The sequence below is a fragment of the Myotis daubentonii genome, chromosome 5 (genome assembly GCF_963259705.1).
Source record: "Myotis daubentonii chromosome 5, mMyoDau2.1, whole genome shotgun sequence".
In the NCBI taxonomy this organism is placed as follows: Eukaryota; Metazoa; Chordata; class Mammalia; order Chiroptera; family Vespertilionidae; genus Myotis; species Myotis daubentonii.
In genome coordinates this window covers 60,476,954-60,504,944 of record NC_081844.1, presented here as the reverse complement: position 1 = coordinate 60,504,944, position 27,991 = coordinate 60,476,954, and the positions used below count along the sequence as shown (strand labels likewise).

General features: G+C 42.6%; 1 protein-coding gene across 1 annotated transcript; it reads left to right on the top strand.

Annotated features, from left to right (window-relative positions):
- Positions 1-128: 128 nt before the first annotated feature.
- On the top strand, positions 129-27,513 carry LOC132236137 (COMM domain-containing protein 1-like). Its single transcript, XM_059699527.1, is given in 5 exon segments — positions 129-248; positions 2,282-2,369; positions 10,246-10,535; positions 10,537-10,880; positions 27,345-27,513. Coding segments are annotated over 5 exon segments (1,011 nt in total).
- The last annotated feature ends 478 nt before the right edge of the window (positions 27,514-27,991 follow it).

Below are 27,991 nucleotides of genomic sequence, written 5' to 3'. Positions count from 1 at the left end.
TCAGAGCCCTCACACCTCAGAGAAGTCAGAGGAACTCTGTCACAGGGTCCCTGAGTGTCCTATAGAAGCCCTTCAGGTTTTTTCTTCCTCTGAAGACAGGAACCACCAGTGAGACTCTCGAGTTAGCGATGACTGGCTCTTCAGCCCCAGGCCTCCTGGCAGTGACTGTGGAACTGGGGAGAGGTTGTCACAAGGAGCAACTGTTTCTGCTGGTTCAGAGCCTCTGTGCCATGCTGTGTGAACAGAGGGTGTGATCGCCAATGAGTCTGTAGACACACATGCCCAGTTACTGCACTTTCAAGTAAATGGACTGGCTTCCGACTTCTAGCTCTGCAAGAAAGGAGTTTAGAAGTCATCACCCATCTGTACAATAAGTAAAAAAGCTGAACACATTGAAAAACAACAAATGTTCTTGGGCCCTGGGAAAGGACGAAAGACAGGGGAAGCCACTGCCCCAGGACTGGAAAGACGGCCAGCGTACCTGAGAGGAGTCCCCGGAGCAGAATCCACGGCAGGAATCCGTGCCGGAGGAGGAAACCAGACACTAATTCATCAGTTGCTGGAGGCTCAGTGTGGACAGCTCTGAGATAAAAAAAATCAGGGTCCCCAGCCACAGGAGGCCTCCCACACTATTTTGAGATTTACCTTCAGGAACTCGAGGAGAGTCGAGCAGTAAACCTTCCAGGAAAATCCTCTCCTACTGTCAGGGGCGTGGTGAGAAGAAAAAGCAACCACTTTAATACCCTAGATCAGGGGTGGGCAAACTTTTTGACTCGAGGGCCACAATGGGTTCTTAAACTGGACCAGAGGGCCGGAACAAAAGCATGGATGGAGTGTTTGTGTGAACTAATATAAATTCAAAGTAAACATCATTACATAAAAGGGTACAGTCTTTTTTTTTTTAGTTTTATTCATTTCAAACGGGCCGGATCCGGCCCGCGGGCCGTAGTTTGCCCACGGCTGCCCTAGAGCATGCTGTTCTTCTTGACCAGGTGTACCTGCAGGTGAAACTGGTTAACCAGAGCCTCTGATTATAAAATGTCCTCAGTAGAAAAGAAGTTTAAAACATATACAATAAATGACAAAACTAAAGGGGAAAAAAAAGAGAAAGAAAATATTCTGAGGACACAGATCAGAGAAGTACAAACTGCTAATAAACATTAAAACATAAATGCTTAATATGACTAGTATTGGAAGAAATATAAATTATAACTCCAATAGCAGGCTCCTTTTTAAGCCATTATGTTAGCTAACACATTTTAAAGAAGTTTAGTTATTTTATAAAGGTACATAATTTATTAGCCCACACCTAAATGGTAAACAATTTGCTTTTTAAAAATTTTTCTCCTACTTTTCCTATCAACTCCCTGAGATACATTTCTATAACTAGAAACCCTGAAAGAAACAATAGGCTCATGTGATATGCCAAGTTGCCTTCCAGAATGCCAGCCTGAATACTGCTCGCTCTCAGGGCTGGCATTACGCACACTACACAGTTTCCTGGCCAAACAGAGTCTTGGGGGACAGGAAAGTGGGGAGGCTGAAATTTGGGTTATGATTTGCTTGCTAAGCCCTGATAAAAATCTGGGTCCTTTCTCATCTTTGTTACTTTTGTTCATAGCAACACACTAAGACAGTCCATCTTCTCCAAGGTCACTATACAGCAGAAAGAGCTGGTAGAGTTGCTTCATCGAAAGTGAACACTTGGTTCTTATTGACACAACTGCTTCTTATTCTCTTAATATAGGGAATCATGTCAATATCAGAAGCCAGTATGAAGTTTTTTGCATTCAATTTTATATTTTTCTTTAATATAACCAGTTGTCTTTAATATAATCATGTATTATTATTAGAAAACTGACGTACCATACTGAATTTTACCCATATATGACTTGATTGAATACTGTCATTATGAATTAAAATCTCACATCATTTCTTTTTCTTTTTAAAAATGGCCTTAAGCATTTTTGTGCATTAGTTTTAACAAATTTTGGAGCAGTTCAGTTGGAAAATTTTTTAAAATATGTTTTCATTGATTTCAGAGAGAGGAAGGGAGAGGGAGAGAGAGAGAGAAACATCAATGATGAGTGAGAATCATCAATCAGCTGCCTCCTGAAAAGGATCAAGCCTGAAACCCCGGACATGTGTGCTGACTGGTAATTGAACCCTGACCTCCTGGTTCATGGGTCAATGCTCAACCATAGAGCCACACTGGCTGGGGCCAGTTGGAATTTTTATTACAATTGTATTGTTCTTATATTTATGCTTAATTTTTGTGCAGGGCAAGCTAGTAAATATTTTGACTTTGTGGATCCTACAGTCTCTGTCAAAGCTCCTGAACCCCAGTGTTGGTGCACCAAAGGAGCCAGGTGAGGAGGACTGACCGTGAATCCATCAGGGTACCTGGAAAGGGAAGCCAGATTTGAGGGGCAAGAGAGGCTTATATGGGAAGAGGAATTCAATTGTTAAACAGTTTGAAAACATTCAAGTTGGATGTAACTGCAATCCATGTGCATATGGAGCTATAGGCCAGGGTCTGGCTCAGGGCTTTGGGTTGAAATACGAGTTTGTACTAATCTGCGACTGAAGCCATGAGTTGGATACATTTCACTGGGGACCAAATGTGGAAAAGAAAAGGTCAAAGAAACCAGGATAATCCTTGTACTAAGCATTCAGTTAGGACAATCAACTAGAAGAGCAATTTTTAACCTTTTCATTTCATGGCACACATAAACTAATTGCCAAAACTCTGGCACACTAAAAGATATATTTTTGCTCATCTGACAAAAAGTAGGTATAATTTTGATTCATTTCCAATGGACAGCTATTGTTATGTTGGCTGTTGTTGTTGTTTTTTTGATAATCTAAGGGAAAAGAGGTCAGTGCCCCTGACTAAATAGTCAGGTATTGCATGTTTTAAACATTCGTGTGGCACATAAATGTGCGCACCGTGGCACACCAGGTGAAAATTGCTGGGCTAGAAGCTTGCCAGAGTAAAGCATCTATAACAAAGAACCAGGGAAGGGCAGTGTCTGAGATGTGGAGAAAGAAGAGAGTTTCAAGAATGAATGGGTGGTCAAGAGAGGTCAAAGGAAATGAAGACTGGGGACAGTCATGGAGATGGCCCATAAGGGGGGCATTGTTCTAAGGATGTCAAGCTGAGCCTTTAGGCAAACTCTTCTGCTTTACATGAAGAATAACTAAGAAATTAGAAACAGTACAAAAAGATCTGCAGAAACATTGCTAAGTAGTAAGTATAAATCTTTCGCTAAATTATTTTTGTAATTTGTGGAAGAGATATCAACACCACCTACAGTTAGTTAGCATGTGCTATAAGCTTTTTTTCAAGACTTCTTGGTAACTTTAGAAAAGGAATTTTATTGGGAAACAGTTCTACTTATATTTTTATATAGAGGTGAACAAGGAAGCTTGCAAGTAAGGTACAGTGTAAAGGAAAGCTTTTTTTTTTAAATACAAAAAATATTTTTCATTACCTTATCTGAATTCTGAGTCAAAGAGACAATGATAGAGACTTCTAGCTTTTCATGTGTACTTACTGATTAAAGTTAACTAATATTAATGCAGAGTGTGCTCTGTAGCCAAGCCTTACAATTTTTTCCTTTTCATTTCTCAACCAAGGACTGAAGGCTACTGTTCTGAAATAGATGGCCCAAACTGGCTGATGGTAAAGAATTTAGAATTAATATTTCAGAATTCTATTTTCAGTGTGCCCTCCCTAATCACTGTCATCTCCCATGGACAGCAGACTTTCTTCCCAGGCACTCTCTTTGTCCTTATACTGGAAGGCTTAGAGATGGATTTGCCTAAAGGATGATGGATAGATTAGACAGCATTTCAAGGACCTTTGCTTACAGCTTTCTGATTTCATTATATTTGGGAGGACATCTGTATTTGTTTGCTGGGGCTGCAGTAACAAAATACCTCAGGCTGGGTGGCTTACACAACAGGAATTTATTCCTCATAATCTGGAAGCCAGAAGTCCAAAATAAAGGTGTCCACAGGTTCGGTTTCTTCAGAGGCCTCCAGCCTTCCTTGTAGATGGCAGCCTTCTAGCTGTGTCTTCACATCGTCTTTCCTCTGTGTGAGTGTGCACTTGTGTATGTGTATGTTCTAATCTCTTCTCATGTTGGATTATGAGCTCATATTGGATTATGTTCATATTGGATAGGGCTCAAAATATCATCTCATTTTGCCATAATCACCTCTGCAAAGGCCCTGGGTCCAAATACAGTTTCATTCTGAGGTATACATATTAATTTTAGGAGGGGACACAATTCAGCTCATAATATTGCACGTTATGGCTTGAAATGGCAGCTAATTTTGCAGGCAGATTTAGCTTGCACTGCTACACTGCAGGCCCCATAGCTCTGCTCCACCTTGCTGCTTCATGTACTACCCTTTGGATTTGAATGATTCAACAAACATGTCCACAGTTGGAGTTATGTGCTTCATAAATGTATATATTTCTGTGGAGCTATTTTTTAAACTAAGTTATAAACATTATAACACTCACTTCTAAATATCTGATTATCTCTAAAATACAACTATTTTCCTATTGAATTTATTTGTGATTTTATGAAATACTTATTCTCAAACATGAATTCAATTTTGATATTTTCCTTAAGCACTTATTTTTGCTCTCCCCTTTTTAATCAAGTGTGCATAATAATATCCTCTAGGTTGGTATTTCATCAACATTTTATAATAAATCATTTTGTGGTTAAGTAACATTAGAAAATGCTGATTAGGTTAATCTCAAGGATGTGGTTATGCATCATTATTCATCATTTTAGTAATACTACATTGATGTTAGTCACCCAGGTAAAGTTTATTGATGCTATAGTTTTGTGATTTCTGTCCATGTGAAACCAAAAAGAATCATGCCTCAAGGATAGTAAGTTTTAAATATTATTTTTAACAACATTTTTTTAGCTCTTTTAGTTTGAGCCCTTCCCTATTTTATTCCTTGGAGATACCCTCCCCCCCCCCTTTTTTTTTTCTGGGCTGTGGTCATGTTTCCCCAGAAAATGTATTTTCTTTATCCTTAATACCTGGTAAGAACTAACTTAAGTGTTACTATAAATGAGTCCACCCCTACCCCTCTTTCTATCTTTATTCATAGCCAGTTCTGCATAATGGAACCATTGTGTAGTTAGCTTCCACGTACACGCCCAGCCCAGAATCCTGCAAGGATATTCACTGTCTTCTTCCTCAAACTACATGAAACTAGAACTCCCCATTATCATATCTCTTTATCAGCATTACAAATTAAAATCCTACTGGTCTGTATTTGTCATTTTTTATACATAAGGCTCTATTTTTTAGCCTAGTGCTCTTTGAGTTTAGTCAAATATATTTGACAACTTTCAAGCAAGTGCCTGCCATCAAAGCCTTCACATATGACCCTCACCCTAACCAGAATGCCCTCCCAATTTCTTTTGAGAAACACTGTTATATTTTCGTTTTTTAAAATGTCTTTATTGATTAAGTTATTACATATGTGTCCTTATCCCCATATTGCCTCTCCCCATCCTCCCCCAATCATGCCCTCACCTCCCTGTTGTCTGTGTCCATTGGTTAGGCCTATATGCATGCATATAAGTCCTTTGGTTGATCTCTCCCCCTTACCCCCACCCTCCCCTACCTTCCCTCTGAGGTTTGACAGTCTGATCAATGCTTTTCTTTTTCTTTTTTTTTTCTTTTTTTGCCACTCTACCATTAAAGTTTTTTATTGATGATCTTTTCAAAATAGGCATTTGTGTTTTATAATCTGATTATATGTACTGTTTTGTATTACATTTTTATTTAGGTTTTTTTTAATTGTTTTATTGCTTAAAGTATTACAAAGAGTATTACATATGTCTCCTTTTTTTCCCCGCCCTTAACAATCCCCCGGCCTCCCCTACCCCCTAGCGCAGGGGTGGGCAAACTTTTTGACTCGAGGGCCACAATGGGTTCTTAAACTGGACCAGAGGGCCGGAACAAAAGCATGGATGGAGTGTTTGTGTGAATTAATATAAATTCAAAGTAAACATCATTACATAAAAGGGTACGATCTTTTTTTTTTTTTTAGTTTTATTCATTTCAAACGGGCCGGATCCGGCCCACGGGCCGTAGTTTGCCCACAGCTGCCCTAGTGTCGTAAGTCCATTGGTTATGCTTATATGCATGCATATAAGTCCTTCGGTTGATCTCTTACCCCCCCGCCCCGCCTGCCCCTCAACCCTCCCCGGCCTTCCTGCTGTAGTTTGACAGTCTGTTCGAGGCAGCTCTGCCTCTGTATCTATTTTTGTTCATAAGTTTATAATGGTCTTTATTATCCGTGAGTGAGTGAGATCATGTGGTGTTTTTCCTTCATTGACTGGCTTGTTTCACTTAGCATAATGCTCTCCAGTTCCATCCATGCCATTGCAAATGGTAAGAGTTCCTTCTTTTTTACAGCAGCATAGTATTCCATTGTGTAGATGTACCACAGTTTTCTAATCCATTCATCTACTGATGGGCACTTAGGCTGTTTCCAGATCTTAGCTATGGTGAATTGTGCTGCTATGAACATATATATATAACAGATACAGTCCTTCGTTGCATAAATTTTAGAAGCTAAAAGATGAGCATGTACAGCAATCATGCTGCCCACCTTAGGAGGGAACATTAAAAGAACTCATAGTGTTGCTATGAAAAATGTAGGGCAGGTATAGGCAAATATAATTTTCTCTGAAAACTATATCCTGTAAGGAATCTGCATTGTAAGGAAATTGTATTAAGTGCACAATTTCATTTTTAGTAGGGACTCATTTAAAAATAAATGCCATAAGAAAATTAGACACAACATGTATTTTTTAAACAGAATATTTCTGCCATATAAAGAATCTGGGTAGATGATGTATAATATATAGTGAGATAGGAAAATTTTGTTACCTGCAATGACACCAAGGAGATAAATGACAGTATTACCAATGAGCGTCTGTAGTGGTGGTGACCTGTGCCAATCCTCCCTTCAATCAATAAAAATGTGCTAGATTGAAGGGTTGTTTTTTTCCCCCTCAGGGAAGCCTAAACAGTTACTTCACTAATGATCCCAATTTCGACCAGTGACCCAGAAATGAAACACTACATCTCACAAAACTCTTAGAGTGCACTATAAACAAGACTTACAAAATGTCATGTCCTTGAAAACATGAAATCTAACATGCTGGTATGTGTCCTATATTCAGAATTGGGTTCAGAAAGAAATTGTTTAATGGGCCACAGAAGGAGGCTAGGTATATTATTAAAAAGAAACTCCCTTATAAGTAAAACAATAGAAAATCTGAAATATGAAGTTTCTGTGGTACAAGATCAACCACTCAATTCCTTTCATAACGTAGTGGTGCCATTTAAAGATTATTTATAGCTCTGAGGAGACTACATGGTTTTTGAAAGGTGTTGATCTGGGAAATCTTAGAAAGTCCAGGTTTGTTCACATACAAAAAGTAATTTAGCACTAGCTGATTGCCTGATTTTAAAAATTTCAAATAATTATGATGACCCATTTCTTAAGAAAACAATTTTGCTTGACAATTTATATCTTGAAATTTACCGTTTTTTATTCTCATAGCCGAAGAGAAATACAAATTTCAACCTAACAAATATTCAATTTCATTATAGTATATATGAAAATCATGTTGATATTATTTATTCTTTATCATTTTTATGTTTTTGAGGAAGGTCTTTTATCATACATGATTTGCAAATATTTCATTGCATCCATGTTTTGCCCCCTCGTTCTCTTAACAGTATTTTTTAAAGTCCAATTTGTCAGTTTTTTCTGTTATGGATTTTGCTTTTGATATTTTAATCTAAGTAATATTTGCTTAAACCAAAGTCACAAAGGGTTTAGTCCTATATTTTACTCTAGAAGTTTTATGATTTTTCATTTACCATTTAGGTCTGTGGCACAGTTTGAGTTAAAGTTTAAACATGATGTGCTTCATCTGCAGGTTCATTTTTTGCATATGGATAACCAGTTGGTATTGCACCATTTGCTGAAAAACTTCACTGTATGCATTGAATTGCATTTGCACCTTTGCTGGCAAACAATGGATGATCTCTGTGTAGGTCTATTTCTGAATTCTCTATTTAGTTTCCTTATCTATATATCTATACTTGTGCCTATACCAGCTGTCAGCAAATTATTTCTATAAAAGGTCAAATAGTAAATATATTAGACATTTTTTCTTTTATTTAATTTTCGTGAATTTAACTTTAAATTTACATAACCACATGGGACCAGCATCTACCATATTGGACTGAGCAAGTGTAAAAGGAAGTATTTATATGAGTATTTGATAACTCAAGGGTACATACTGTAATCACTATACTAGGGGATTAAAAAAAGGAAAAATGTTTAATTACTAAGCTTATTAGGTGTAAAGGTAGAATGATAAACATATTCATTTAATCTCAAAGAAATCAATTTAAAAAGAATAGAAATCAAATATTTAAACATAACTAAAGGAAAAGCATTTAAAGCTATACTATAGAAACACAAGCAAAGCTGATTTAACTATATCATTAAACATATAGGCTTTAATGTAAAAACTTTACTATAGATGAAGAGGATTTTTACAGTGTTAAAGGTTTCAATCTGTGACAACATCATAACAATTTTACTTTTATATACCCTAAAATGTAAAAAGTAAAACTGGACAAAACTAAAATCAGAAACAGATCATTTGACAATCATATTGCAAGATTTTAACAAATATCTGTCAATAACAGATAATATATATGTTATAACATGTAATAATATGATAAATATAATATTGTTTTATAGATACATAATATATAATTATATTTAAAATCTACACTAATAAAAGAGAAAAATGGTAATTGGCATACGACGCTACCCTTTTCATTGGCTAATCAGGGCTATATGTAAATTAACTGCCAACTAAGATTGGCAGTTAACTGCCAACAAGATGGCGGTTAACTGCCAACAAGATGGCGGTTAATTTGCATATGTAGGCACAATGCAGGGAGGCGAAAGGGAAAGCAGGAAGAAGCCCTCTGTCACTGACAGTGATCGGAAACCCAGGGGGGAGCTAAGAGCTGGGGGGCAGGGCAAAGGCGGCCCTGGGGCCGCCTTTGCCCTGCCCCCCAGCCATGATTGGAGAATCAGGTGCCTTTTCCGCCCTGGCCAGTGATAGCAGGAAGTAGGGGTGGAGCCAGCGATGGGAGCTGGACACAGTCGAAGCTGGCAGTCCCGGGAGCTAGGGGTCCCTTGCCTGGGCCTAAAGTGAAGCCCACGATCGCGGGGCCACTGCCACTGCGGGTCCCCGCTGCCCGGGCCGGACGCCTAGGCCAGAGGCGTTAGGCCTGGGAAGGGGCGGAGCCTGCAACCATGGGGAGCTGGGGGTCCCCTGCCCAGGCCTGACACCTCTGCCGGAGGCCTCAGGCCTGGTCAAGGGGCCGATCCGGTGATTGGTGATCGGAGGGTGATGAGGGTCAACTCCTCTGGCCGAGGCATCAGGCCTGGGTGGGGGGCTGAGCTGGGGATTGGGGGGATATGATGGTCCCCTTGCCCAGGCCTGAAGCCTGGGTCAGAGGCGTCAGGCTTGGGCGGGGGGTGGGGCAAGCAGTCAGAGGGAGATGGGGGTCCCCTGCCCAGGCATGATTCCTGGGCCAGAGGCCTCAGGCCTGGGCGGGGGCCAGAGCCAGTGATCGGGGGAAGATGGGAGTCCCCTGTCCAAGCCTGACACGTCTGGCGGAGGCGTCAGGCCTGGGCAAGGGGCCGATCAGGCGATCGGAGGGTGATGGGGGTCTACGCCTCTGGCCGAGGCATCAGGCCTGGGCAAGGGGCAGAGCCAGCAATCGGAGGGGTCTGGGGGTCCCCTGCCCAGGCCTGATGCCTGGGCCAGAGGCATCAGGCCTGGGCTGGGGGCAGAACCAGTGATGGGGGGAAATGAGGGTCCCCTGCCCAGGCCTGATGCCTCTGTCAGAGGCATCAGGCCTGGGCAAGGGGCCGATCCTGCGATTGGAGGGTGATGGGGGTCAACGCCTGAGGGCTCCCAGTATGTGAGAGGGGCAGGCTGGGCTGAGGGCCACACACACCCCCCCACCCAGTGCACGAATTTCGTGCACCGGGCCCCTAGTATGAATATAATTTACAATAGCCAAACCCAGGAAAATGACATGTTTTTAAGGTTTTTTTAAAAGGCAAATCTAAACTATCGTGTTAAAAAGAAGAAATTTTTTTAAGAAGGAGAGAGGGGACAACGGCGGGCGAGCAGGAGAGTTGCAAGTCCCTGAGCGGGCTGCTGGGTGGCCTGGCCCAGAAAGATTTCCACGGGCACCCGGGCATTACAGGCATTACGGAAGAGCTGCTGGGGAGCCAGCTCTACCTGGAGGTGCCGCCCGAGGAGTTCCGGCCTTTTCTGGCGAAGATGAGGGGGATTCTTAAGTCTGTTGCATCTGCAGACATGGATTTTAACCAGCTAGAAGCATTCTTGACTGCTCAAACCAAAAAGCAAGGAGGGAATCACATCTGATCAAGCTGCTATCATTTCTAAATTCTGGAAGAATCATAAGACAAAGATCCGAGAGAGCCTGATGAACCAGAGCCGCTGGGTCAGTGGGCTTCAGGGCCTAAGCTGGAGAGTTGATGGCAAATCACAGTCGAGGCACTCAGCTCAGATACACACCCCTGTTGCTATAATGGAGCTGGAAATGGGGAAACGTGGACAGGAATCTGAACTTCTGTGTTTGGAATTTGATGAGGCCAAGGCCAACCAAGTTCTGAAGAAGCCCTCAGAGGCAGAAGGAAGTATCAGCCCACCGACGCAGCCAGCCTGGCTGAAAATGCACTTGTGGAAGCCAAGGTGTTCAGATCTGTTTTGTTTTCTTTAAATATTACTCACCCATTAGTATTAAATCCTCAAATTCAAATTTGCCTGCCTCTGCTTGCTGGGACTTATTTTTTCCATTTACTCTTACAGTTGTTCTACTGCAAAGGCTCTTATACTTCAGCACGTAGAGGGACTTGTAACAGCATTGTTTTTTTTTAAAAGGAGGTGTCCAGAACCCTATCCCCAGAGACTTGGATTCAGGTTGGCTGGAGTCAACTTTAGAAACCCATATTATGGCGGTTTGTTCCTGAGTAGGATTTGAGGAATATATACATGATAAATTATACAAGAATTAGAAAACATTTTATACAAGCAAATACAAAGCTGACCAAATACTGTGTATCTTGAGCTGACACCTAGAGATTTGCTGACCCTTGACAGTAAAACCAGAGATGCTTCTGGAACTGACTCAGGTATTTGAGTTAGTTCTACCCAAATCTGGGGGATCTGGTTTGATCTGAGCTACTGAGAAACATGGGCTTTTTTAGAACCTAGAAATAAATTGATCTCATTACAAAGGGACTCGCTCACCTCAAGTCAGGACTGGGGGAAGAGAAAAATGTCACTGGAGGTGATGTGAGGTTCTTTACCTCAGAAAATGTTACTTGAATCATCAAATAAAACCTCTTTAAGAAAATATCTGCAGCCCAGCCGATGTGGCTCAGTGGTTGAGCATCGGCCCATGTACCAAGAGGTCACTGGTTCGATTCCCAGTCAGGACACATGCCCGGGTTGTGGGCTGGTTCCCCAGTAGGAGTTTGCAGGAGGCAGCCAATCAATGTTTCTCTCTCAGTGATGCTGCTTCTATATCTCTCTCCCTCTCCATTCTCTCTCTAAAGTCAATAAAAACATATTTAAAAAAAAAGAAGGAGAGAAGGTGGTTGGTTGAGGACAGAAAGTAGTCCTCTTATATACCAAAAATAAATGTGTAAGATCTTGACCTGGGCAGTGAGTATATGGGCATTCTCTTTGAAGTAATTCATTGGGCTGTATATCTATGTTTGCCTACTTTCTTTCAGTCTGTGTTTTATTTCAGTGTTTGATAAATTGTGATGAAAGGAGACTGGACTTAGGGTGGTAAACACACAATACAATATACAGATGATGTATTATAGGTTTCTAAACACACACACACACACACACACAAATTAAAAAACAAAACAAAACACATCTTCACTTCTATTCAAGATGGAGTAACAGAGGCCAAATTTACCCAATTGCCTGAAACAACAACCAAAAAAATGGGCAAATATATGAAACAACAGTTTCAAAACCCTGAATGTCAGTCACTGAGGGATAGTTACCCCAGAGAGCTAGGAAACAAAGGAGGTGAGCCCTACAATTAGCCCCTCTTATGGTCTGAGAGAGTTTCTAGCTGGAGGAGCAAAGGGGGAATTCAAACAGAGCCTGGGGAACATCAACAAAAGTCCTGGAGACCAATGTAGCCCCAGTTCCCAGGACCAAGGCCCAGAAGCAGAAAGGCTGCATGGAGAGGGAAGCAGAGATCTGCAGGGCGTCCCCGGTGGGAGCTCAGCAGCATTCTGAGGCACACATGCAAATGAAGAAAACATCCAAATTTGGGGAAAGAACCATCTGAAAGGACCCCCCGGGACAGTATGGAGCCATGGGAAAAGACACACCAGCGGATAGTTACTGAGTGACTCCTGTATGCCAGGTAAGCTGTCATGTATATCTTACCTTTACAATGACCTGTAAGATCAAATAGATAAATAACACCCTCATTTTACAGAAAGGAAGCTGGGGCTCCAGAAGGTAGGACATGCAGGGTTACACAGGTAGCAAATGTCAATGCCAGGACGCAAGATTAAGTCTTCTAACCTAAAAACACATGTCTTTTGTAGTTTTCTGTGCTCTCTCTCCTTACTCCATAGCCTGTGATTGACAAAATTCAGAGAGAATTAGCTTTTCTTGACTTACATGCTGGAGATCTCCTCCCTCCCTTACCAAACAATTGCTTGAAACTTGCACACGACACTTAAAACGTACTCCACTGATCTTAAGAATGCTGCAGCTTTCCTTCATCCTTTAACTCAAGGTCAACCTCCTTTAGAGGAGGGTTACGGTTTTTGATTCATTGAAAAATGAATTGAGTACCTATGGTATACCAGAACAAACTCTGTAAAAACATTTACACAGAGTTTTAAATATTTGTGTTTTTTTAATTTAAAATTTTTATTGTTTGAAGTATTATATATGTCTTCTTCCCCCCCCCCCCCCAACCCCCATGGACCTCTCCCCAGCCACTCCCACCCTGGGGTTTTTTTTCAATTAATGTTTCCCCTACAAAACCTTTTCCCTCTTCAAGAATGTAAGTGAAATCCAGGCACCTTAATTAAGTCATCCCTGAAGTCAGCATCAGATAACATCTCGCAAGGTTTGGTGGAATGAATGAAGGAAGAAGGAAGTCCCTATTTGAAGAATCGTGGAGCTGGGGCTAGTGTGGGCCGTCTCAAATTGAGCAATACCAACAAGGTGTCTGTCCTTAATCTGGGTCACTGGAATCCTGAATCTAGATCCAAAATCTCACATTTGTGCAGTTTTCCTGGGGGAACCTAACAGCTTTCTACAGATTTCAGAAGGAGTTTGTAATCCAGTAAAGATAAGAAACTTTTACTCAATACTAGTAGTTCTCAAAGTATAGCCTCTGGGCCGCCGCCACCACCAGCACCAGGGATCTTATAAAAACTGCAAGCGCTTCAACCTCCCCTAGACCTGCGGAGTCTGAGGCTAGGCTAGGGCCTTGTGATGCGTGTTTTCAGGAGCCCTCCAGGTTGTTCTGATACATGCTGAAGTTTGAGAACACTGCTCTAAGAGTCCCTTGGATTTACCTCAGAAAGCCACTAGTTCTCATCTGGCGGACAAAGGCTTTCCCTCATCTTCGTAGAACCCCCTCCCACCCACCCCCCTTTTTTTTGGGGTCTTGTTCAAGTTCATCTTTAATATTCTACTTAATACAGGAAGCTTTCCAAGCCTGGAGGAATTAAATTTGGTTTCTCCCATCATCTGGAAAGAGCCACCTCCCCCACCTCCCACCCTATCTCAGCACAGGATATTCACATTGTTTCTTAAAAGAAAAATAAATAAATACAGAAAACCAGAATCAAAACTTCAAACCAACCATAAAAAGCACTGGGTGTGTGTTTGGACAATATGTGCATAAACATGTGGCATGTTTATTTTAGCATTTTAGAGCTTAAACGTCTGGACTAAAGGGATTATAACATATGTATACTCATGGGCAACAGAAGAGCCAAATATATTTTTAAATGCTGGATAATAGTAAAAATGCACCCACTTTCTGATTCTGCCCTGTTATCTGCTATAGAATCACAGGTCTGAGTTTAGTTAGCATTAATGTACTTGCTTGCATTTAAACATGTTTATCAGAGGTTATGTCCCCATGGTGCTTTAGCCACTGCATGGAATATATAAAAGCCTCGACCCCTATTCCCATGGCCACTCCCCTGTGGCATTCTGTGCTTCTGGCTTGCCTTTCCCTGGGAAGAAAAACTGAAAACGTTCTTGGTACTGAGCCATGCTCCCATCTGGGATAAAGATTAGGAAAGAGGGAGGGAGCCTTTGTTCAGGTTATAAATGCCAGATGCTGCCACATTAATAGTCCTACACATCCCAGTGGTGCTTATTTCAAACATTTGGTTTTCAAACTCTCCTCTCTAAAGAATGTGCTGGTAACTGCCAAGAGTCACAGAAGAGGGACCCACTGCATTCATGAATACTTACTCCAAAATTGCCACTGATAGGATAAAGGGAAATCCCTAGACCGTATGGTGGTTTATCAGCTTTCACATAGCACAATGTTCCCCAGATTGGAGACTTCCATACTCCAGGGAATCATGAGAATTGTTGAAGAGGTCACCATGTCGGCTTTGAGCCAACAGAACATAAACCACCATCAGTGAAAGGCAGTTTAGCCTTAGAGTCACTATTGACTTATAGGAAACCACTCAGTGGTTATAAATAAAAGAGCTCTTTAACTATTTTCCTTGCAGACTCTGAGGAACAGCAAATGGGTCAAAGCTGTTGTGCAGAAAAAAAGTAGCAAAAAAAAAATGTGAGAGATAACAAATTAAAGAGAGAAAAGGACAGTCAAAACAGAGAATGTGAAAAGAGTAAGCAGGGAAGAGGGGGAAATAGTGCAACAGAACCAACTCAGTTTTTAATTATAGTAATAATTTTAGGCACAGCCTCCAACGGAGAAATAGTTATGAAGGAGTCTAACTAAAATCTATGAGATCAGCCCTGGCCAGTATGGTTCAGTTGGCTGAGTATCATCCCTTGCACTGAAGAGTTCGCCATTTTGATCCCCCGTTAGGGCACATGCAGGGAATGTGGGCTCCATCTCCAGTAGGGGGTGTGCAGCTAATCGATGGTTCTCTTTCGTTGGTGTTTCTCTCCCTTCCTTTCTCTCTCTAAAATCAATAAAAACGTGTTTGTTTTTAAAAATCTATTAAATCAGTATTACTGATTTTTCATTTTGCCTTAAGCTCCAATATGGGTTGCCCAGCGCTATTACTGATCGTGTCTTGATTTAAAATTTTGTTCATTATGGATTGTAATTTTTAAAAATATTGTGTTAAAATATCATTTATCTTGATTACTGAGTTTTGGGGCATCCCTTAAATTTCACAGCCACTTGCCTCACCCTAGTCCTGGCCCCATAGAGCATACTGTTCCTCCAAATTTGGTTGGATACTATCAGAATAAGAGATGGAGAAACAGAGGTGCTTCTTCCAAAGAGAGAGTCTAATTAAGTGTCTGGGTTCAGCTCAACATAGATTTTAAGGCTGGAAGCCCTCTTGGGAAGCTATTATGGGGCTGGAGAAATGCTTGCACCTTGAGAAATTAAGATGTGAAGACTTATTCTGAATAAAATTTCTTCCCAGTGTTCATTTACATCGTCCTGCCAAAGCCATGCAAGCAATGTTCTTATGGTTATCTCTTGCTCTGTCACAGATATAAGGCTCCAAGGTGAAACCAAAGAATTGTCCTGCCAAGTCTGATGAGTAGGGCAAACCAGGAACACAGCAACTTCAAGGTTTAAGTTGTGATCTGATCCTGATAAGCTGCTCCCCGGAGCAAGTGTAAGATGATTCAGGAAATATATGCTTCGACTATCAATCTGTCTATTCATGTGGGAAAGGATACATAGATCACAGTTTATACATATTATATCTGGATTTAGAGACTCCATCAGGAGACTACATAAAAGAATTTATTATTATTATTAAATATATTTTTATTTGTTTCAGAGATGAAGGGAGAGGGAGAGAAATATCAATGATGAGGGAGAATCATTGATCAGCTGCTTTCTGCACGCCCCCTACTGGGGATCAACCCCACAACCCATGTCCTGTGTCCTGACCAGGATCAAACTGCAACTTCTGGTTCCTAGGTCAACACTCAACCACCAAGCTACACCAGCCAGGCCAGTAAATCATTTAAATGAAGAAAATCCTTAGGGAATAAGACTAAAGTGGCTGACAAGAAAATTTGATGTTACCTTTCAAAGAAATGTACAATCCTATCTAATAAAAGAGAAACATGGTAATTAGCGTACGACCACTACCCTTCCCATTGGCTAATCAGGGCGATATGCAAATTAACTGCCAGCCAAGATGGCGGCCGGCAGCCAGGCAGCTTGAAACTAACATGAGGGTTGCTTGCTTCAGTGACGGAGGAAACCAACGTTCCCCGCCTGCCTTGCCGGCCTCTGAGCCTGCAGTTTGAAACATTGTAACAAATATAGAAGCTAAACAAAACCCCAGAAACCTGATCTCAGAGCTGGAGTTATACATTGTTTCGATTATAGAACCGAAACAAACCAGATACTTGCTTTCAGCAACAGAGGCCTCAGAGCTGGAGCCAGAGCTAAAGCTGGCTCAGAATAAAAAAAACAAAAAAGAAAAAAAGGAGCAGTTGGGAGCTTCAATCACCCACCAGCCTGAAAACAGCCCTCAGCACCTCACCCAGACTGGCCAGGCACCCTAGTGGGGACCCCCACCCTGAAGGGTGTGTGACCAGCTGCAAACAGCCATCATCCCCTCATCCAGGCTGACCAGGCACCCCAGTGGGGACCCCCACCCTGAAGGGTGTGTGAACAGCTGCAAACAGCCATCATCCCCTCACCCAGGCTGGCCAGGCACCCCAGTGGGGACCCCCACCCTGATCCAGGACACCCTTCAGGGCAAACCAGCCAGCCCCACCCATGCACCAGGCCTCTATCCTATATAGTAAAAGGGTAATATGCCTCCCAGCACTGGGATCAGCGGAGCCTCGAGGCCTCCAGGCACCAGGATCAGCATGACAGGGGGCAGGGCCCAAACCCCCTGATCGCCCTGTGGCTCTGTGTGTGACACGGGGCGGGGCCACAACCTCCCTATCCGCCCTGCTCTGTTCGTGACAGGGGAAGGTGCCCCAACCTCCTGATCAGCCCTGCTCTGTGCCTGATACGGGGGAGCTCCCCAACCCCCTGATCGCCCTGCGGCTCTGTGTGTGACAGGGTGTGGCGCCCCAACCCCCTGATCGGCCCTGCTCTGTGTGTGACAGGGTGCGGAGCCCCAACACTCCCCCCCCATGGGCCCTGCTCTGTGTGTGACAGGGTAGAGCCATAACCTCCCCATTGGCCCTGCCCTGAGTGTGAGAGTGGTGGCGCCCCTACCCCCTGATCCGCCCTGCTCTGTGGGTAATAGAGGGCAGTGCCCCAACCCCCTGATCCGCCCTGCTCTGTGTGTGACAGGGGGGAGCTCCTCAACCCCCTGATGGGCCCTGCTCTGTGCATGACAGGGGGGAGCTCCCCAACCCCCTGATGGGCCCTGCTCTGTGTATGACAGGGGGGAGCTCCCCAACCCCCTGATTGGCCCTGCCTTGAGTGTGACAGGGGGCGGTGCCCCAACCCCCCAATCGGCCCTACCCTGAACGTGACTGAGGGTGGCATCACAACCTCCCAATCCGCCCTGCTCTGTGCATGACAGGGGGTGGCGCCCCAACTCCCTAATCGGCCCTGCTCTGAGCCCGACCAGGGGCTGCACCTAGGGATTGGGCCTGCCCTCTGCCACCCGGGAGCGGGCCCAAGCCAGCAGGGCGTTATCTCCCGAGGGGTCCCAGACTGCAAGAGGGCACAGGCCGGGCTGAGGGACCCCCCCTTCCCCCCTGAGTGCACAAATTTTTGTGCACCGGGCCTCTAGTCTATACTAATAAAAGGGTAATATGCTAATTAGACAGGATCGGCTGTACATCTTCCTTATGTTTGACTTCCTTCCTGATAAAGCCACGGTGGTTGGGGCTGAGGCAGAGGCAGTTAGGGGCGATTAAGCCAGCAGGGGAGCAAGCAGTTAGGGGTGCGATCAGGCCAGCAAGGGGCAATCAGGCTGGCAGGGGAGGGCAGTTAGGGGTGATCAGGCAGGCAGGCAGGCGAGTGGTTAGGAGCCAGCAGTCCCAGATTATGAGAGGGATGTCCAACTGCCAGATTAGGCCCCATCCTGCAGCAGTCAGACATCCCCTGAAGGGCCTCAGATTGGAGAGGGTGCAGGCTGGGCTGAGGGACTGAGGGACACCTCCCCCTACCCCCCCCCCCCCCACATGAGTTTCATGCACTGGGCCTCTAGTTTCAAATGTGCATGATTCTAACAGTTGGTACATGTTAACAATAATAGTTTTTATTATCTTGTTACCATTTGTTAAGGGAGAACAGACAAAGTACTAGGCATTTTATTTATGTAACTTTTAAAATATTCATAATAACCACGAGTAGGAAACTTTTCTAGTCCCATTTTCCATATGAGGAAACTGAAAGTTAGAAAAGTGACTTGCCCCCAGCCAAATCAAGCAGTTTGTTAGTCATGGGTAAGGCCAGATATTTAACCTTAGTCTATCTAATACCACAATCACTGTGCTCTTCCTCTAAAAGAGACTACACGCCACACACTAAGTCTACTATGCCACCTCATGGACTGGAAACTAAAAACAGTTTTTACATCTTTAAGTGGTTGAAAGAAATCAAAAGAAGAATGCTATTTTGACACATGAAAATTACATGAAATTTACATTTCAGTGTTCATAAATAAAGTTTTATTGGAATCCAGCCATGCCTGTTCATTTTCTTTTTGTCTCTGTTGCATTTGCACTACAATGGCCGAGTTGAGTAGCTGATACAGAGACCTGACAGTGTACTACCTACTATTTACTATCAGGCCCTTCAAAATAACATTCGTAGGCCCTCTCCTGTATACTTACCTTAATGTTCTGTCAATCAGCTCAAACGGCTTTCTTCTTAAATAACAGTCTTCATGGAAGAGAAAAACTAAACAAGCACGTAGATGTGATGCTGGTTTCTTGATAAGTCATGAATTTCTGTCAAACCCATGACTGATTATAGGAATCATATGAAGCCAAGAGAGCTCACACTTAAGTCACAGCAAAAGAATATTTTTCCAAGCTGTATAATTCTATGAATAAAGAATAACAAAATTATGGCTAGGTAAACACTACCACACCACAATGCAAACAAAATAAAAAAGCTATTGCAAAATTCTCTCTTTAAACACCTAGTTTTAAATGTCTACTTCCAATGGATTTCTGCTGCCTGCATTTTCTCTGACAGTCACTCAGCTGACCTGGTAGCCCAGACATCATTGCATAAAATGTTCTGGGAAGCCAACAGGCAGTTTCACTGCCCTAGGTCTTGCCCCCAAGCATTATTCATAATGCTAATGTCATCACCAGGAGCCAGCTGTATTCCCATAATCCCCTTCAAACAGTGAAAGGAAGAAAGCTGGAGAAACTTCTATCCCAGGAACCTCAAGGGTAAGGCTGAGAGCAACTCTTCAGTTCACAGCAACCAGGGATAACCTGCTTCTCTAGCTCTTGCTTCCTGAGCCTCAGAGCATCCTGGATTTCCCTTCAGTGCTTTTCCAGTGGTACCCTCCACTCCAGCTCACGATATTTTGTTTGACTCTTGCCATCCACCAGAGGCATTCATCGAACGAATATGAAATATTGTTAACAGGGCTCGTAGAATGCTTTTTCTTGGATAATGAGGTAGAGGCGTCTATGCCAAAATCAATGTTCTTGGGTAGAAATCCTTTTTTTTTTTTTTTTTGCATGATATTTAGCCTTTTAACTTCTTTTTTCCCTAATCTTTGGCCTTAGTTTAACTCATCTTTTCACAGGAAAAATATTCCCAGCAACCTAAGTGCACAACCAACTTTCCATGAAAATAAACTTTATTTCTCCATTCCCCTGGCCTCCCATTTTTTGACACATTTGATATTCTCTAGAATCTGCCAAAGTCAAAGTACTTCCAAAAATGCCTCATGCACCAGTCTGGTTTTCAGCCCGACTTGATACGATGCAGTTGAAGTTTGACAGGCGAGCAGAAAGGAAATGACTTAAATCAGAAGCAGGCTTGGTTTAAAATTGTCTTGTCTGTGTGGTTGTTTGCTTTTCTCCTAGATGGTTCCAGAAAAAATAAAATACGATTCTTGTGAGTGCCTACTTTGGAAGTTGTTTTTTCCCTTCTTTGTCATTCTCTGTGTGACTCCCAAGGGTCGTGGAAGAGAATTTTCCAGGAGCTAAAGGAAGAGAAGAGCCTGTGAAAGACTCAGTTTGCTCTCACTCACTTAACTCTTTTTCACCCATGGGTGAGCTGTCTGGTCGGCCAGCAATGGCATCATTGTTCAAAGCTCACCTGTTTCCTTGAGTACCCTTTCGTTTAGAGCCGAGACCAGTCTGAAAAGTTCTCTTTAAGAATCTTGATAACGATGCCAGAAATGACTCAGAGAACTAAGGGTGCAGGACAAACCTTTAAAATTTAAAGTACTTACGGAAGGAAAACTAGCTTAAAAATAAAGAAGACAAACCCCAATGAGAGCCAAGATAACCCTTTAAAATATGGGAAGGAGCTGAGTCAGACCCTGTCAGCAAGCTTCACTGAGGCCAGGGGACTTGTAGCAACATGATTTTTTTTTTTAAATTTAAAAAAAAAAAAAAAGCCCTACATAGCAACTTTTATCCAAAGATCCCAAAGTAGTCTACACAAGTGAAATCACCTAACATTCCATCGGAGGGGGTAGGTTCAGGATATTACCATTGCCTCTCCAAAGCAGGGTTTCTCAACCTTGGCACTGCTGACATTCTGGGCTGGATGATTCTTAGTTGTGGGGCTGTCCTGTGCCATGTGAGATGTTTACCAGCATTTCTGACCTCTACCCATGAGATGCCAGTAGCACTACCTTCCCTTCCCCCAGTTGTGACAACCCAAATTGTGTCCTGATATTACTATGTGTCCTTTGGGGAGCTCCTGGTTGGGAACCACTGTTCTAAATGTCCTGCACCACCAAGATACAGAGCAGTCAAAAACTCACACAAGCTGGGCCAGTGTGGCTCCGTGGTTGAATGTCGACCTATGAACCAGAAGGTCGCGGTTTGATTCCTGGTCAGGGCACATGCCCAGGTTGCAGGCTCCATCCCCAGTAGGGGACCTGCAGGAGGCAGCTGATCAATGATTCTCATCATTGATGTTTCTATCTCTCTCTCCCTTTCTCAAAATCAAGAAAAATATATTTAAACAAACAAACAAACAAAAAAAACCACCTCACACAAAAGTGACCAGCCAAAAGGCAGTTGTCAGATTGGAAGAAGAAAATGAAGGCTCCTGAGTCCCAAGCACGTGACCATTACGACCACCACTGCTTCCTACCTCCGTGGAAACTCATCCGAGTTCCTAATTCATTCCTCAGGTTGACGATTTCTGAAAATACATCCACTGAGAGTCACCAGCATCAGTTTTCCCGCACGCTATACTGAAGGCTTGACTGTGTTGAGTATGTCTGATAGTGTTATTCTCCTGGGAGTCACTAAGTGGGTTCCGAGACTGAAAGTCCATATAGCATAAAATGGGCCCAAAGCAACCCTGTCCTGTACATGAGAATAACTTCCAGCTTAAAGCCTTTGCTAAGAGCAGAGCTGCTCATGGGCAGGATGGGGGAGATGAGGAGTCCACAGAATGAGTTAGCCAAGCAGGTAAATGCTTTTAGATTTGTTAAGTCCCTCAACGACATTAACTTTTTTCACAGAACTTCTTGGAAAGGATTGCAACATGCACCTTTGTTAATTTATTTATTTATTCAAAACACATCGTTTGCATACAAAATTTTCAATATGTCCACACTTGTCTCTTGATAAATTTTCAAATACCTGTTCCCTCCCTCCCTCTTCTTTGTTCACATCAGTGGATGAACTTGTTGATCTTTCCAAGTGAGTCAGCGAAGACAGGTACAGATGAATGAACCACATCAAGCATTTTGGGAATAGAGACAGGTGTTAAAACTTATTTTTATAACTTGAACTCTGGGAGGCACAGAAGAGGAGTGAGATGGCATGCTGGTGTAAGTAACTATTGCACAAAACTGGATATAAACCTGCACCACTCTGCTCTATATTTATTCAATGGACATGTGTTGAGTGCCCACTGGCTCCAAGGCCCTGTGCTGATACTAAGGAGAATACAAGAATGCCAAGAGTCAGGTTCTGTGTTGATTTTTATTTTTATTTTTTTGCATAGGCTAACAGAAAAACTATTTCATATGCATAAGTAATTATACTGTGAGGCAGAAGGCAATCAGTGCTTAAAGAGGAATAGGCAAAGTGTGTGATTTTGGCAGTCACAGTTTTGGGTCCCACCATATCACAAACAAGTCAGTTTTCATCATGAGGGGAGAGCTTGTATGAAGTAAAAGGGGCCCTAAATTCAGTATAAAAAACTCTGGGCTGGATCATAGTTCTTTCATTCTCTAGAATGCTACTTAACCTCTCTGAGCCTTCATTCCTTTTCCTACAAAAAGAGAACACGGTAACGATGAACAGCAAAATGTTGTTAAACTTTCAGACAAATGTTACAATTTCTAAGGTTGGGATTTAAGCGTAGCTATACTTTGCTTATTGCTTACTTTGTGCAAAGTCCCTTCAGTATAGTATCTTTGACCTACGGAATAGGCACCATTGTCCTCCTTTTATAGATAAGAAATTTGAAGGCCAGAGAGATGAAGTAATTCATCTGAAGTCACATCTGAAGTCACACAGCTGGCATCCAACAGACTGCTGAGTCTATTGAACCTAGGCCTCTGGAACTCAAGAACATGAGTAAATTTCATATCTCTATGTTGCCATTTCACCATAGTCTCTATTTTGCATAAAAGAACAAGTTGGGTAAACAAGTTACTGGTATGGCACTCATTGAAATATGGGGATTGATAAAATAACCATCAAGAAAAATATTGATTTATCATATTTCAAGAAAAAAAAACAAATACAAGTTACTCTCCACGGTATTCTTAAATCAGAGAAGGTAACTTAGAATTTGAGACAAAAAGTGTGAGAATTCTTGCAGAGGTCCCCACCCTATGCTTTCTTTGTTTAAATACTCAAGCAGATTGAGGGCCTGAAAACCTTGGGAGCTTTCCCGGGTTTATGTTTGAGCTCGGAACAGAGCAGGCCTCTCTTAGCCACAAAGGAAGAAAGGACCAGGCTAACACTGAATTCTGGAGTATAAAGAAGAGAAAGAATTAGATAGCTATTTTCAAGAAATGAATACATTTTCCTACTGGCAAATCATATAGTATGACATATCAGGTGGAAATAATCTACTTTTATGTATTACAGACTGAAAATGCTGCTTTTCTGGGAGGGGACAGGGAGACAGAATCCTGCAAAATATTCAAGGCCAGGGAGTATTTCGAGAGACTTCTTTATAGAGTGGTCTATTATGGGCTGGCTGCATACAGCTATCTTATTTAATCCTTAGGACAGTAATGTGAGCACATGCTGTACACTAGTTTGCGGATGAGTGCAGATGAGAAAATTGAGGTGCAATGAGCCTTGGGCTTTTCCCACGATGTCTCTGGAGTGGTCATGTGCTGCTTTATGAGAACTGCCCAACTTCAACATGGCTCCACCTAGGCCGGCCTTGTTCCGAGCACAGAAGCACTTCCCACTCACCTGCTCTGCACTGCTCTGCTCCAGCTCCGTTAGGCACACACAGGGAACACCAGCTGGTAACATGAAGCAGCCCTGACTATTTCCAGTAGCCAATGGCCTTTGAACTGACCAACGTTTGCAGCCAACACTCAATTATCTGCAAAAGGCTTGTACATCTCCTTGGAAAACTGCCACAGAGCTGTATTCCCACAATACAAGGGAATAATTCGCACAGTGTAAGGGAATGTTCATCTCTGCCTAAGCAAAGAATCAGGAAGATAAATCTGTAAGTGGAAAGGAATCCTATGAGGCCTCCAAAGCCAAAGAGAAATTCATTTTCTTTGGATCATCTATTACTCCCCTCCATTAGGGCAGATTATTGGGGTTGCCTGGAACCTCTAACCTTACTCCACCACTGAAAACTAGGTATTGGTCTATTTTCATAGATGATGAAAGTAAGTCTCAGAGGTTAAGCAACTTGCTCCAGGTTACACAGCTGGGAGGTGCCAGCTTTTCAACCTCACTTACCTTTGGTAAGGCACTCCCTTCCCATTAAAATAAACAGAAATAAGGGGAAACACTCCTTCTCTTTAAATGCATGACTAAAAAGTTAAAACTCTGGCTCAATGATCCAGCATTACACTTTGTCAGCTACCTACGGCGAATGTTGCATTTTATTCTTGTCCTTTCTTTATATCTAGTAAGTTTCAGGCCCCTGTCAATGTAAATGCTCATGAACTAAAGAATATTGTTAAGAGTATATAGCACTTCAAAAATAAAATCAAGGTGGGAAAACAACATCTCTTCCTCCGCCTCTCCAAAAAGCTCCTCTCTCTCTCTTTCTCTCTTTCTCTCTCTCTCTCTCTCTCTCTCTCTCTCTCTCTCTCTCTCTCTCTCTCCTCTCTTTCTCTCTGAAATCAATAAAAAATATATTTTAAAAAAAGATATATGATTCATTCCAAGTCAAACAGAAAAGGGTTTTCAATGAAAAAACAACAACACACGACTTAGATCATTTATTAATACCAGCAATAAAAATTACCATTAGGCATTAATTACATTTGCTCTAATTTATAAAATAAAAATTATTCTTCCTATATCATGCTGGCAAAACTAAAACCAAGCAACCTCTTCAAGACCAATGGCCTAGTAAGTGCTAGAACCTGGATTCAAACTTGAACTTTCTTGCTTACAAACCTATATTCTTCCTACTGCACCAACATCTATAACAAAGAGCTGTTTACATAGACAATCTGCGCATAATGACTTCTCAGCTCCTCGTAAATGTTAGGTGGTGGGAAGTCACAAGACCAAGACATCTGAACGGGTCCAGTGTCCTGAAGTCTTCACCGCTGGACTGTCTTAGGCCTCAAAATTTTCACCCTGCCGTCAGCCCACCAGAAAAATTAAAAATTATTAATTTCAAGAGCAAGCCGGATTAACTTGGGGGAAAGCATCCTGACAGATACTTCAGTCAAAAGAGTATACAGGTGGCAGCGTGAGGGCAATGGAGACCAGGAAAAAAATGGCCTCATGGCAAAGGTCAACCCAACTGCTGAACCTAGAAGCACTCCCCATCTGATGCATGGAGAATGGCTTATAAAAGATCTTTCAACAAAGCAGTGCTTCACTGATCATATGGCTCAGAGACCCCAGCTGCTAGTACAGAACATATATTTGCAAGAGAGGGTTGCCCTGACCGGTTTGGCTCAGTGGATAGAGTGTTGGCCTGCGGACTGAAAGGTCCCAGGTTTGATTCCAGTCAAGGGCATGTACCTTGGTTGCGGGCACTCCCCAGTGGGGGGTGTGCAAGAGGCAGCTGATCGATGTTTCACTCTCATTGATGTTTCTAACTCTCTATCTCTCTCTCTTCCTCTCTGTGAAAAATCAATAAAATATATTTTTTAAAAAAGAGAGAGGGCTAGTATCTATATTGTGTCTTCAAGAAGTAAATTGAGTCAGAATCCTGATTCCTCAGCCACAAACTGTTGCTGTACCAAAAGGACATATCGAGTCATCATATGCCCAGGTACTTTGTCACCCACTGAGATTACGACCCCAAATCTCTCTTCTTTTGTTGACCTGGGTAGGCACAGCGGCCTCCAGCTTAATTAAGGCTTAGCCTAGAAGTTGGCTGAACTTTCTGAGGCCAAGGTACTAGCAAAAACCTTGAACTAGCAAAACCTTGAGTGCTTATTAAAACCTGGGTTGATTCCTAGGCTCCACCCTCAGAAGTTCTTATTCAGTAGATCTGGGGTGGGGCTGAGAATCTTGAATCTCTGGGGCGGGGCCTGGGAATTTGCATGCCAAATTCTCTGGTGATGCTGAGGCAGCTGGTCTGGGAACCGCATTTTGAGAATCGCTATCAGAGATGCACACTCAGACTTGGTTCCCAGGGTCCTACATCTCCAAAAGCCGAAGGAGACAGACAAATGCAAGGAAAGAGCACCAGGACAAGAACAGCTGGCTAGTGGCCCCTTTCCCAGAGCGCTACTCAGTCTTTCCTAGGACTACTTCAGTCCCACTTTTCTTTGAACCAACCACAGGGAAGAAAAAGAAAAACAAAATTTAAGAAAACAATCTGAAGAGCAAAATAAGTTCCCCTCCCCTCTCAAAGGAACAGGGAAAAATGCTAACCTTGCTCCTGCCCAAGAAACTCCACTCCTTATCACAATGACCCAGCGATTGGTCTTCCTTTTAGTGGGGGAGCCCTAACAAGGTCTACAGTCACAGGCTGTATCAGAGGAACTCCATTTTGCAGACAATTACCCTAAAATAAAGGAATTGACACATCTACTAAAAATATCCCTCCAGAAATGCTTTTTGACCATTCCAGAGGAGCTTGCACTAAAATGAATCAACACACCAACACATGGTAACTCCTCAATTATTTTTTCTCTCTTTAGACCTATGGTTTCTGGAAGTGTTTTAACCCAGCAAATTAGAGGGACTGGAATTAATTCTATAATGTATTAGGCCGTTGCTGAGATCACTATTGATTTTTTTTTCACCTCACATGACTCAATTAAGGAACATGTACAATAAATTATCACTTCTTCAAGCTTGAATGGTAATTTATTACATCTTAGGGGTTAGGACCTGTAAAATATATTTAGCTTGGAAGATGTGTTACAGGCTGGAATGTTTGTGGGAAATATTCTCTACATGAAGAATTCCTGCTCCAAAATGCCTGGATTAATGAACATAAACAGCTTTGAGGAAAAAGGGAGCAGCATCTCACGTCTGGCAGGACCCTGGCAGGGTTCACTGGAAACTCTAATGCAAGCCAAGCACAGCGGAACCAGGCCTCTTCCATTCAGGGCTGGTCCAGCTCCAGGGAAACGCCCTAGGCTTGGGACAGTTCTAGAAAGGCTCTGCTCTAGTTGGCAGTGAACCAAAGTCCGTTTCTTCTTCTGCTCCCAGGTCTCCTGGCCGAATGAGTCAGCTCCAGGGCCCTGAAGGTGTGTGCGGCAGCAGAGGAGACCTGCAAGATCCTATCAAGAACAGCCCCAATGACCTGCCTGTTCTTCCCTGGGAGACTGCCCTTCCAGAATTCCAAAAAGGAATGAAGCATTATGGGAAAGAAGAGTAGTATGTACTATAATTATCCAGTTGAGCTTTTAAAGCATACATTATTTTATTTAGTTCTCACATTCACCCTGAAAGACAGGAATGATTGCCTCTTCTCTTATACATGGGGAAAGAGGAGGTGCTCAGAGATATTAAGTAATATGCCCAGCATCACACAGCACATTAATGACAGAACTAAGATAAGGACCAGAGCCTGTTTCATCCAAAGTAACCATGTCTACCAGGTCCTTCTAATTAACTATAGGAAGGGGGAAATTTCAGAACAGCTCTACAATATTTATTTTAAGCCATCCAGACAGAGTGGGGAACAAGTAATGTGCAGGTGTTTATCCATGTCAAGGAGTGATTCCCACCACCAGGCCTTGGGCAACATTTCAAAGTAGGTAATGTTGGTTTTACAACTTCCCCATCTCCCAGCATCCGTTTCCCACCACGCAGGACCTGCATTATCCTCTCTGTCAGAGATCTCCTCCAGCTCC